Genomic DNA, 14450 nt, shown 5'->3' on the forward strand with positions numbered 1-14450 from the left:
ATGCTAGTGTGTGGATCCCGCATTTGCACGTGCATCCCCATTCCAATGGTGAGACTCACTTTTCATTTATTTGCGAAAAATTGATTTTTAGAAAAAGATTTGGAGTTGCCACTTATTTATTTATTTTATTAAGGGAAAACAAAATAAGAAAGAAAACCCTGTGTGACTCCTTATTTGGAAAAGACATGTCTGCAAAAAAAGAATCTGGATCTAGGGGTTAGGTTACCTATTGGGAAGGTACGGTGGTAAGCCATAATACCCCTCTAAGCCCTATAATAAGCTCTCTACTAAATAAGGTGAAGCAAGTGTGGCAATTGATAAGGAAATCAATGGATACCAATGAAATGATTAAATAATAAAACAAATTGAGTATAAGAACGAATAAATAAATGAAGTAGGAATGGGAGCATATCTTAACATTAAATAAGAACGTGCTATCATGGAAATAAGGTTAGCTCATAATGATAAATGTAAATATCTCACACAAAACTGGTCAAAATCAAACAATATCAATCATGTGCTTCACTTGAATTGTTTTCAAAGAAACTATTAGGTATGTTGGGCTTCCACCAAAACCCAATTTATATTGCGTGAATTAGTCCTACAAATTCCATTATTTTGGAATTATGAAAAATTCATTCATGCTTATTTTAAATCAAGAGAAATAGAAAATTATTTGAAAATCGAAGAAAATTTGTACAAGTGCATGCCAAAATGAGAATGGTAGCAGACTTATTAAAATCATGATTTTTGGTGACCTAAAACCCTAATGAAGGAAGAAAATTGAGGACTTAAAATTACTTAAAAAAAAACCGGAGTAAAATTAAAATTATTTGAAAATATGAAGTTTTGAAGATCAAATGTGAAAATTGGAGTTTTGAAAATTATTTGAAAATTGAAGTTTTGAAAATTAAATTTGAGAATTGAAAATTTGAAAATTAAATTTGAGAATTGAAATTTTGAAAATTATTCGAAAATTAGAGTTTTGAAAATTACTTGGAAATTAAAGTTTTTCGAAAATTAAATCTAAAAATTGGAATTTTGAAAATTGGAGTTTTGAAAATTAAATTTGAAAGTTGGAATTTTGAAAATTATTTACAAATGAAAGCTTTGAAAATTAAACTTGAAAATTGGAGTTTTGAAGATTAAATTTGGAAAACACTGAAGTCTTGAAAATTATTTGGAAATTGGAGTTTTGAAAATTGAATTTTGGAAATTAGAATTTTGAAAATTAAAGTTTTGAAGGATTAAGAAGATGACACTCAGCCTTTAGGTGGTGCACGGGGATGGCCATGCATGGCCATGTAAAAGTGGGGCCCGAGGTGCGAGGTGACTGCTTTGCTGGTGGTAAGTTGACCTGACACCGTTCATACTAAAGAACCCAAGGTTCCCCTCAACGTATTTTTCCACCACTATCTTCCTTCTCTTTCATATTGGCCAGGTAGTATAGACCTAGTGCATGGCTCACACCTAATTGAAATATACCTTTTCTGAGTGCAATGAATTCATAGGCACATTCATAGCACGAAGGAAATTCCAAATGTCCATGCCCTGCACATTTGCCACTAGGTTCCATTTCATCAGGCTGCCACATAATATCTATTCTAAACATGGTTCAAAGTCGCGGTATCGGTCATTGACTCGGAGGGTCCCGAGGCGTATCGGCTTAGTATCAGACGATATGTAAAATAAGCTAATTAGAAAATTCAAAAAATTATAAAAATATTATGTAAATCATTAAAATACATATATATATATATATATATATATATATATATATATATATATATATATATATATATATATATATATACAATTAAATAAGCTAAAAAATTAATAAAATAAAATTGTCTCACATTTAACATTATTTAAATAGTTATAGAAGTATCTGCTCAAAGTTATTTATGATAATGCTAATAAAAGAAAATTATTTTATTTCAAATATAATAACATTTTTACTAACAAACATACAATACAATAATCAATTCCATGTTGAATGACGAGGGGATTCAAAATCATCATTATCAATACTATGACGAGTATACAAATTGGGATGACAATTCCCGTAGTGAGGATATGGTTGAAAGAGTTGTTCATAACTCGAATATGTTGGTTGAGATGATTGGCTTGATGATCCATAATCAAGAAAATATGGTTTCAAGGGCTGTTCGGGATCAACACCATATTGATAGTATCCAAAACCTCGATAAGCAATGCTATTGCTACTAGAAGATTGATCATATCCATAGGAATCACTAACTCGTGTTCCAGTATTTGAATATCCCTCTTGATGCATCATTGGAAATTGATCAAAATCATTTCTACTAAAAGTACTAGAAGAGCTATCACGATCTCTGAAGTTGTGATATGATCTATCATCTATCCCTCTGAAATACGACCTTGATCCTATACCCAAATTTTGTAAGTGCTCATCAATACAATGATAATTTGATCTATGATAATCATGCCCACTAGAATAATCATCATCGCTGGGAAATATAGTTAGTCTTTCCAAATGCTTTCGTTGTTCCCATATCCCTGGTTGATATCCATGATTTGTATCTTGTGTGTCATAGTAATTTTCATCTCCTTGTGCCCATGACATGCCAAGATCTACTTGACTAAAATAACCGCCCCCAGTGCTACCATCTCCTCCAGTATCCTTACCAGTGCCACCAACTCCTCTACTGCCCCCACTAGTGCCACCACCCCGCCTACTGCCCCCATTGTCACCATCATCGCTACTAGAACTTGAAGAAATTGTTCTAGGAGCCTTACCTTTACGACAAGAATCAACATCTCTTTCTTGTGTAGCATTTCTTGTACGCCTACTAACTCTACGATTTGTGGCACCATCATCTTCATGAACTATTTCTTTACTTTCTTCATTAGTGGGAAGACCTTTATCCAACCAATCCAACTTATCAAATGATAAAATAGGCTCCTCTCTTTCTCATATCCACTCATCTAATATATCATCATCATTAAAGATATGATTCAGATCAATTGGATTGTATAAATCTTCATTGTTTCGCTCATGCATCAAATTCTTAACTCGAAGTCGCATATTGTAGTGCGCATAAACTAACTTATGCAACTTTTTCATTGCCAAACGATTGCGCAACTTTGTGTGAATCAATGACCATGTGCTCAATTTCTTTCACAACTTGATGAAGAGCAAGTTTGGCTTAAAATTTTAACAACAATCTTTTGTAGATGTGGACCTTCGTTGCCATAGTTGTTCCACCATTCAACTATTATAAAGAAAATGCATACTTATTTATCATTATGATATATTTAACAAAAAATTATGATAATTTCTTATTTGTAATAGACATAAATGTATTGAGTACTTGGAAAAGATTGATTTATTGCTTTCTTTGTAAGTGCACTTCCAAATTCTCCTTAGTCGTTAACAAATAATTTCACCTACATCATTAACATTTTTTTTTTGTTAATGCACATTACATATACAAAATGTATTATATAAAGGTCACAAACTATTATTATACCTCGTTAATAGCTTTTGCTTGTCTATCCAAATCTAACTCTAATCTCTTGATAACCTTCTTTAATCCAATTTTAATTTTCGGATGGTTGGATAAATACTTTGAATATTAGAACATTGGATTTATAAAATATGTTGCCATAAGTTAAATAATGACCAATTTATAATAATTTGTACTTGAAAAAAATAATAAAAATATATATAAAGAATTTTTTTATTACCTACAATATGCAAATGTCTTGCAATTGAGCTTCCCACCTTCTATCAATGACTTCCCAATACTTTTCCCATTACTTGACCAATGCCTTGATAGCTAATTTAGTTCTATCCATTGCTTCATAAATGATTGATAATGTGGGCTTTTTATCTTGATCAACCAATTTCAATACTTTGACGAGAGGTTCCATGATGGTTTGAACTTTCCCTGCCTTATTCCAAAATCGATCAGTTAAGATAAGGTTGGATACCTTATCTCTTAGAATTTTTCTACTCCTATCTTTATTGAATTCACGCTACTCATTTGTTGTGCACATTCTCTTCAAATCAGCCTCATAACGTATAAGACTCTCAAGTGAAATGAATTTAGTGGCAAAAGATGTTGTTCCTAGCCTTAACAGATCTTTATCCTTAGTGAACACTTTCACCAAATTCACTACTTTCAAGCTACTATAAATAAATCCTGTGATCATCTTAGCTTGATCTAAACTCTCCTCAATCTGCTTCATGCTTGCAATATCTTCAAACATTAAATCAATATAGTGGATTGCACAAGGAGACCAAAACAAATGCTTCCGCTTCCCCATCAACAACATACCGACTGCTTTAAAACTTGTCTCATTATCAGTGACTACTTGAACAACATTTTCCTTTCCAACCTCCTTTACAACTTTATCCATAAGGGAAAAGATGTAGTCTACTGTCTTAGGTATGTTGGTAGTGTCAATTGAAGAATGGTATATCATCCTTCTGTCATAATAAATTATGAAATTGATGATAGGCTTTCTAGTCTTAGAACTCCAACCATCACACATGATTGTGCACCCATATATAGGCCATTTAGCCTTCAATGTTGTCATATATACCTTGATTACTACTCAAAAAGTGCTATTTCATAGCTTGTAATAAACTCTTTTAAACACTTTTGAGTAGTAGTTATTACCTTTTAACCCAATTAACATATTAAGGACCCTTGCAATCAATTCTAATCAAATTGTGTTAAGTTTTGGTGTTTTGATAGCTTTTTGATCACCAAAGCAATCCATAGATTGAGGAGAGTTCTTTGGAATCCATGGCAAAGATGTCCGGACAGGGCGTCCGGACACACCATCGGAGAGCGGCGAAACGTGGGCTGTAGTAAGGCTTGCTCACTCACTTTAGTCAACGTTTTCCATCCAGACAACATATCCGGATAGTATATGCTATCGTCCGGATGGAGCTGCGCTAGATAGCATTCCGCCGCCTTTTCCTCTTAAGGAGTCCGAATAGCATTGCGGCGCATGTCCTTTTGGGAAATCCGGATGGAGTTGATCTGGATAGCCTTGTGCACTCCGTGTCATCCGGGAGAGGGGTCCCTACACCGTGCACACGCAGACGGTCCCCCTTACGCAGCATAGCTCAGTCCACCCGGGGAAGATTTTCGAGCGCCGACATTTCATATCCGGAATTCCGTGTGCCGACATTTTACATCCGGATATCTCACAGCCGGATGGGAGAGGAGAACGTTTCAACTTCTCCGATTAGACATATTCGGATCCTTTGGTAGCGCCTACCCAGTCAGACATGCACAGCTGCAGTGTTCTCCTGAAGCTTCCTGATATTTCCGACCGACATTTTGAGATATTTTCGGATATTTTGCTTTAGATATTTGTTGTCTAAATCCCCAAAGTCTCCTTATAATCCACCTATCATAGGATTCCTTAGTCTTTAAGTAAGTACAAAGGGTGAATAACCTCATATATATAGTTTGTAATTTTCTTTACAAAAAAATCAATTATGTAATCGGAGAAGAAAGAAATATATTTCACAGAGCACTTGCTTTGTTTTTCCTTCATATAATTGTTTTCTCGTTAGTTTTCTTACTAGCCAAACAAGCTCTGAGGAAGTTTCCTTAGAGAATGAGTGGCTAGACTTTTAGTTCCTTGGAGTTAAGGTTGCCGGGAAAGGTTCCAAGTGCAAGAATTAGTAGCTTTGTGGTTTCAGTCTTTAATGAAGAGAAAGTGTGATCCTTTAATGATTTTTATGTTTTTAGTTAACTTAAAACACCTTCAAGTCACTTGAGCCAACACTTGGTAAGGCACGTGATCTCCGTCCATGGAGATGCACTTGTCTATCTCTTGCGAGCTTTTGGGAAGTGACTTGGAGGTAGGATTTTCTAGAATTGCCAACACTTGGTAAGCTTTTGGACTTCAAGGAGACATCCATTAGTTATCTCTTGTGAGCTTGAGAAGGGAAGTCCAAAGTTAAAGATCACCTTGAATGGCAAATGCTAGGTGAGAGGCACGAGCCATTACAAGTTGCATCAATGAGAGGGAATTAGAGCTGAAATCCATTTAAAGGATACATCTGTACAACACCGGTTAGAGAATTGACTATATGTTAATTCTCTAATGCGAGGAAACGAACCAAATGACCGGAGCTCTGTTTTTGCATAAGGAACCTCCCCTGTGAACCTAAACCTCCAAGGAATGTTTTTCTTCATAAGTAATTTCCATTATTTTCTTTTTGGTTAGTTTAAGACCAAACCCTTTTCACTCAAACATCTTTATGTTTTCTTTTAAAGCTAACCTTGAAATGAAAAAGCACCAATTTACTTTGAATTGGTATCAGTTGTGAATTGAAAACCCTTCCTAGTGAACGATCCTAGAGCCACTATGCTATATTAGCTAAGCTATCCTAATGCATGGTGATATAGGTTATAAATTTTGTTGATTACTCTCTCAATCAAAGAGCACCAGCTGGACATGAATCAGCTGAGACACCAATTGGGAACGAATCATACCTTAAGCTCTTGCACTTCCTCTTCCAATATTTATTTCCAATTTGGTATCCTATGGGACCCTTGATGCCTGGACCTGCTTCTGCTATGGTATCAATCATTGATTGATAGTAAGGCCCATTACCAGCCGCATTAAAGGGTACTGCATTAAAGAGAAAGAATTTAGAAATAACTTTACCCACTTTCTTTCATGCCTTCAGTAGAAAACAAGCTTTTTATTGATTTATGCTTTGATGGGAACATGATCGGATCAATTCCTTTTGGAGGTATGCTAGCTCCTTTTCTTACACTGAAGCTACATGTCAGTCCATGCTTAATCCTAGCATTAGAAGATTGTGAGGAACTAGCACCCTTCTCATGCTCTTGTCTACTTTCTTCAAAAATTCGACAACTTTCTTTCATTGCTTGTTTCATTTGTCTTATTTCAAAATCAGCCATAGCAACTTCCTCAATTTCATCATTAGAATCACCCTCATCAATTTCATAGAAATTTTATTTATTTAAGGAACTCAAAAGTCGTTCCTTTTTTTTTTTCTTTAACTGTGCTTTTTCTTTTCAAGTAGCAGACATATGTTGTCTAACACCATGTGACACTTCTACCGGTACACATGAACATCCTTCCACTTGTCCAAATATATGTGCGATGTGTTGGTTTAATCTTATTATACCACCATGTATAACTTTTCCACAATATTTACAATTCATGGTTCTTCTACTACCACCAACAGGTTCTGCATGCTCCCAACCAATATCATGTTTTGAAGCCATTTTGAAATTTTAACCTAACCATGTATAAAAGTAAAACAACTAACTTTTCAAATTAAATATATATAAACACATTTATATAAGAATTATAATATTCAATTTTCCACTAACTTATATATTTCATATTGTTACCATATAAAAATAAATTTTATTAAAAAAACAATAAACACGATCTCACCTAAGTTCATCATATTTTATTTTCCACTTATTTATATGTTTTTTTAATTAAAATAAATAATAGTTAAATAAATGAATATTTTTATTAAAAAAATCTTTTTAAAAAGTTTGTTTTGATAATTATTGATTTCCTATTGTAATTTAATTGTAGAATATTATAAAATAAAAAATCTACATGATATAATGAAGTAAAATTGATTCAAATATAAATGTAATTTCTCTATACCATGTAAATGCATACCCTTCAATCCGTATTATTAAATCATTACTTTTATAGTTATGATTATTTGAAAAAAAAATTGTTTTAAATAATTGTTAATTTTCTAATGTAATTTAATTTTTCAATATTATACCATAGAAACATAAATTAAAAATACAATATCTATACCATATAAAGTTTACCATATAAATGTATTTTATATTTCTATACCATACAAAAATAATTTAGTGAGCCAATTTAATATTATAAGATAAAAAAATCACATAATTTAATAAATTAAAAATATAATCTCTATATAAAATAAAAACATTACATATAAATATATGTAATATCATCATAATATTATCATTATGAATTCTCCAATTTCATATAAACATTACTTTCCAATTCTTCAATTTTATAACATTACATCTAAACATTACTTTAGAGTGTATGTGTTTTTCTATTATTTTTAAAAACCAGTGAAAACAATTTTTACTTGTTTTAAAAGTTTTTTTTTTCATTTCACTTTATTTTAGAAATAGAGAATGTTATGAATTTTTAAAAATTGTTTTCTATTTATAAAATAGAAAATTGTTTTTAAAAACTCCCCTAAACATACTAAAATATTGAGACTTCAAATGGCTGGTTTAACCTACCGAGTATTTATTATATTAAAATAAAGTCCATTTTTTTTTAAATATCCATTTTTTTTATTAAATAAAAATAAGGCCTAGAATTTATTTTTAAAGCTATCCATTTTTTAGAATAAAATAAGGTCTAGAAAGTTATTTTTTGAAAAGACCATAAATTCTTTTTTAATAAAAATCCAGAAATTACTATAGCAAAAAGTCCAAAAATTATTTTGTGAAAAGTCCAGAAAATTAATGTTTTTTTTTTTGTTTTTAGTGAAAGTCCATAAAAATGTTTTTAATATAAAAATCCATCTTTTTTATTGAAATGTAAATAAAAATTGTGAAAAAGAAAATTAAATAAAAGTTGTAAAAATCCTTTTAAAGAAAAAAATTACAAAAATCTCTCTTAAGTGTAGGGGTTGAATCCTTTTTTATTTTTTTTATATTTTTTTTTTTAATAAAATGGCATAATCCTTTATTGAATAAAAATATAATTTTTTTCTTATAAAATCATCTTTTCCTTCATAAAATAAAAATAATAAGTTTATTAAAAATAATAAAATTCAGAAATCTGTTGTCAACAAGATAAAAGATAAAATCCCTTTTTAATATTTCTCTTAAATATTTCTTAATCTTTTCCAACAGATTTGATTTCTCTTTGTAAATTATAAATAAAGTTTGGGACTATTTTTAATAAAATTGGAAAAACCCTTTTGAAAATAAATTTGTAAATTTTTCTAAATAAATTTGCAATATCAATTTTATTTTTTTAATAAATCTGTCAAAACCATTTAAAAAAAAAAATATTTGGTAGGAAATTGAATTAAAGGTTTTCTTAATAAATTGGTAAAAAAAAAAAAAAAACTTTTTCTTGGTAAATTACAAAAAATTCTTTTTTAAATAGAATAGAATTGAAACTTTCTTTTTGTAAATGAACTCATGAAAACCCCTTTTTTTGCTAAAGCCACTTTTCATAAATAGAAATTTTGTTAATATTTTTTTTTTTTTGGAATAAAATTGTAGAATTTTGTTTTTAATAAAAGGAATGAAAATTAATTCCTCTGTAAATAAAATAAAATTAGAATATTTTTTTGTAAATAAATTTGTAAAAATCACTTTCTTTTAATAATTTGTAAAGATTTTCTTTAAACAAAAATGGTAAAAATCAATTCTTTTTCTAACAAAAAGCTTTCAAACAAAGACTTCCGTCAACGAACACATTTGAGTCAGAGACATGGTCATTGGTTGAATCAAAGTGCTGCAGTTGAGTTCCTTGAGTTGGTGAGAAACCAGATGGAGGCGTGGGTGGTGGAGTGGCATTTTAGTGATTATAGTGAAATACAGGGGTGATTATGAATGCTGTCAGGTCCAAGACGGAGAATTATGAGGAGTACAAATCATGCTGAGCAGTGTCAGAATAAAAGAGGTTACAGGTGGGTCCCACCTCAAGAGATTCTCAGTAACAACTTCTCTGCTGTACCCAAAGGAAATTAATAAAAAAACTAAAATAAACCCTTCATCCTCTTCCCTCTTCCTCCTCCCCTTCCCCTACCTTTATATACCATCCACACTCTTTTCTCGTCTCTCTCCAAACCTTCTTGGACCATTCTCACTTTTTTTCTCTCAACCAAACATCTTTTGGTTTCTGATTCAGAGGTTGTAGATAAAACCCATGTTGGGTAGTTGTAATTTTGGTGGTTTAATTTTTATTTTATGTCTTCTTTTTTTTTTTTTTTTAATTTTTGTTGGTTAATTTTTGAGTGATGAATGTGCAGAAAAGATCACAAGGCCAAGAAGAATGTATGTGTACGAAGAGAATGCTTGTTTTGATGGCACAAAGTCAGTGGCAGAAGGAGAAGATGAGGGGTTTTCCCAAAGTGTTGCGCCACCACCCACCAACAACAGCTTTGAGGTTTCCATGGAGGATGCCTCGGCCACCATGGAAATTGAGCTCCACCAGCAGCTGGCCTTTGACATGGACCAACAATGCTATAACAGCAACAACGACGGCAATGATTCAAATCAGGTATTCTCATATGAGATGCAGGAGATGGGGTTCAATCATCATCATCAGCAGCAAGAGGACCCATTGCTGTTGCAGCAGCATCAGGCTGAAATGCAGAATGCCCACCAGAATTTCAGTGCTGCATACCCTCCAACACCAGACCTTCTCAATCTATTCCACTTGCCCAGGTGCACGCCCTCATCTCTCCTCCCAAACTCATCCATCTCCTTCACAAACCCGGACAGCTCGGCCACGGCGGCATCTGGCATCTTGTACGATCCTTTGTTCCATTTGAACCTCCCCCCACAGCCTCCTGTGTTCAGGGAGCTGTTTCAGTCTCTCCCACATGGCTACAACTTGCCAGCCTCAAGGGTTGGGTCTTTGTTTGGCGGTGGAATGGATGAGAGAGAGGCAAGTGGAGGTGGGTACGGAGATGGGGATGATCATGGGCAGTTTGATAATGGGGTCCTCAAGTTCACAAGGGACATGGCCTGTATTGGTAAAGGCAGGGAGGGCAAAGGTACCAAATCCTTTGCTACTGAGAAGCAAAGAAGAGAACACTTGAATGATAAGTACAATGCTCTGAGGAGTTTGGTCCCAAACCCCACCAAGGTATATCATCATATCAATTTTGTTGTTGATTCTCAATGTATGTATAGATGTAGATATATATACATGTAATTTTTCTTTTTGGTCTCTAAGAGTGATAGAGCATCTGTGGTGGGAGATGCGATTGAGTACATCAGAGAGCTTCTGCGAACAGTGAATGAGCTGAAGCTGCTGGTGGAGAAAAAGAGATGTGGGAGAGAGAGGAGTAAGAGGCACAAGACAGAGGATGAGTCCACAGGCGATGTAAAGAGCAGCAGCAGCATTAAGCCAGAGCCTGACCAGTCCTACAATGAATCCCTCAGGAGCTCCTGGCTCCAGAGAAAATCCAAAGACACGGAGGTGGATGTTCGGATCATAGACGACGAAGTCACCATCAAACTTGTCCAGAGAAAGAAGATCAACTGCTTGCTCTTTGTGTCCAAGATCCTTGATGAGCTTCAACTGGACCTCCACCATGTTGCAGGCGGCCATGTTGGTGATTATTACAGCTTTCTCTTCAACACCAAGGTGGGGGAATCAAACCTTCTCATTACCATACTTTCCATATTCTATGTCCAAGATATAATTAATATTGCCATGTCGCAGATATATGAAGGCTCCTCAGTCTATGCCAGTGCAATAGCCAACAAACTCATCGAGGTGGTGGACAGACAGTATGCAGCCATTCCCATTCCCATTCCCATTCCACCCACTAGTAGCTTTTAGTATTCACTCATATCATACTACACTACGCTACACTACATATCAGATCAGATCCACGATGATTGAAGGATATAACACACTAGCTTGTTTATGTTTGGCTGCTAATTCAGCTTTTATTTCTAGACAGACTGTTTCTCTTGAATTCTGCATTTTGATTATTGGCTACCACTCTCCATCTTCTTCAACTCTGTATTACGGCTGGCTGACTGTTTCTCTTGAATTCTGCATTTTGATTATTGGCTACCACTCTATTCAACAGCTCTATTGAATAGACTATAGGTACACTCCTACTTTGAGCTGTCTACAGTGATTTAAGGAAGTACTTCTAAGATTAGGTGTTTTTTAAAAAACAATTAAGTGTTTAGCAAATTTTTGGAAAGCCTTTTAAAAATCTAAAAATCAGTTATAATGTTTAAAAATCACTTATAGTATTTTTTATTAAAATATTTATAGGTTAATCGTCTGAAAATATTTTTAAAGAAAATACTTTTATTAAAAATACTTTGAGTAAAAAATACTATTAAAGGCATTCTTAGCATGCTTTTTTTTCTTTAGTTTTTTTTTATTTTATTCTCAAGCATAATATGAGAATGATAATAATTTATAATTAATTTCTGTAATTAGAAATAGAACCAAACCAAACCAAATTGAATCAACATTAAATTAGATCGACTCTAATTTAATTAAAATTCCCCAACTTGATTAAATTTTGGGTTAGTAAAAATGAAAAACATTACTTTTAACTATTAACATTGATTGGTAAAATTAATTTAAATTTTTTCTAAATCGTCCTATTGTCATGTATACCTTTGTTAACCTTAACTAATATTTATACTTTCATTAATATTAAGTAATAAATTTATTTGTTGAATATTCAGATTTAAAGTAATGTAGATGCATAAGATAAGAATAAAATTATTTACTATGAATATGAAATCGTGGTTGTAAAATATATTCTTACTAAACATAGGTAAATAATGCAAAAGAGATTTGAGATTAAAACAAGTTAACTATTTTGACTAATACTTAAAAGTAATTTTTACTTTAAGCTATGATTTTAAGTTATTTTAATTTATATGTTTGATGTACTTAATTATTTAAATTAAATTAATAAATCATATTAAGTTATTAAATTAATTTACCAACACCTTTTTAGGTGATATTTGTTTTTTCAACTTAATACTGAATATGTTTTTTCGACTTAATTAATATTGAATACAATTTGTTTTTATATTTTAGATGATTTTTTTTTAATTTTTTTTTTACTTAGTGGGTGTTTGATAAACTAACTTAATAACTTAAAGTGACTTAATAACTTAATTTAAGTCATTAAATAAATTATGTATGATAAAATAAATTAAATGTATGACTTAAAGTAAAAAAATAACTTTAAGTAATAAGTAAAAACAATTAATTTATTCTTAAATCTACATCTTCATTTTATTTTTTTATCCCTATTTACCCTAGTTACTTCCATGATTTCATTTGCTACTCCACAACCTTATTGTTATTCAACCTTGATTGCTCTAGTTATAATTTATGAGGATAAATATATCAATTTGATGATTTAGAATAAGTTTTAACTTAATTTTATCAAACAACCTTAATACTTATAGTAATAAGTTTTAAGTCAATAACGTAGATATAATTTAACTTAAAGTTAACTTAAGTAATAAGTATTAAGTTTTACCAAACACCCTCCTAGTACTTATTTTTAAAAGTTTTTGACTATCTTTATCTTTTTGTTAAATACTGAAAATAACTTTTTGAAACAATCAAAACACAATCTTTCACCCTATTAGTGCTTAATACTTAACAAAAATAAAATAATAAAAAAATAAACAACTTAATATTGTTGAGTTGTATTTAAAGTTAAGTTAAATTAACTTCAATTTAAATTAAAGTAAAAAGACACAAATACCACCTTAATCTATTACATTTAAACCATGGATTCTTTTCTATCAAAGCCTTTCCAATAGTTCTAGTTACCATATGGTGTCAAAGTTGTGTAGCCTTCATGTTCATTAGCAATTTCATAGATTTTGCTTGGAAGCTCTTTTTAAGTTCCAAACTTTGACTATGTTTGAAAGTGAATATTAGAGGGTTAAACACAGACTTTTTATAAAAGAATTCCTCATAAAAGTGCTATTGAAACAAGCACCATTGGCATAAAAGGTCTTTATTAGAATCACTCCCGGGGAACCTTCTTAGAGTGATCAAAAGTTAGTTATTTGCAAATTTTAGCTAGCTTCTTAATCTTGGTGGGTTGAAAAGGCTTGCAATTAAAAAACATCTATTCTTTTCTTTTTCATCATGCAAGACTCATGCATTCTCCAACAAACAAACTCTAAGAAAAGAATCAAATTAAGGTTGTGCTTATGTGATTAGAACCCCTCAAATTGAATTGGAAACTAATTTCCCTTCTTTTAGGTTTGATTATTTTTGAAGAATTTTTATTTTTGTCCTCTCTCTCTCTCTCTCTCTCAAGGTTATTTCACCTCTAACATCCCAATGCAAAGTCCTTCGATTTATTGTTCAAGATATTTTGATTGCTCTTTTATATTCTTTTTTTGGAGTAATAAGGGCAAAAGAAGATAAAATTTGGGGAGAATTAAAATTTATTAGATCTCATCGGTCTCTCTTGTTCAAATGTTACATAATTTCTTATTTTAGTGTCCCCAATGTATTGAACCTTTAGTTTTTCAAACAAACTTTCTTTTAATGTTCTAATATAATAAACCTTTATTTTTAATAAATCTTAGTTTTAATGTCCAGTTTCCACCAAGCTTTCTTGTATCTTCATCTCCATATTTTCTTCTAATTTTCAACATGTTTAGTTAGTTTCATAGCAACAA

The 14450-nt window shown here is 31.7% G+C and overlaps 1 protein-coding gene across 1 annotated transcript; it reads left to right on the forward strand.

Moving 5' to 3' along the window:
- The first annotated feature begins 9849 nt into the window (after positions 1-9849).
- LOC117932657 (transcription factor bHLH91-like) lies at positions 9850-11829 on the forward strand. Its single transcript, XM_034853935.1, has 4 exons — positions 9850-9935; positions 10055-10896; positions 10987-11400; positions 11479-11829. The coding sequence occupies exons 2-4, from the start codon at positions 10078-10080 to the stop codon at positions 11596-11598; spliced, it is 1353 nt and encodes a 450-aa protein (XP_034709826.1). The 5' UTR covers positions 9850-9935; positions 10055-10077; the 3' UTR covers positions 11599-11829.
- The last annotated feature ends 2621 nt before the right edge of the window (positions 11830-14450 follow it).

This window comes from Vitis riparia, chromosome 15 (genome assembly GCF_004353265.1).
Source record: "Vitis riparia cultivar Riparia Gloire de Montpellier isolate 1030 chromosome 15, EGFV_Vit.rip_1.0, whole genome shotgun sequence".
Lineage (NCBI taxonomy): Eukaryota > Viridiplantae > Streptophyta > Magnoliopsida > Vitales > Vitaceae > Vitis > Vitis riparia.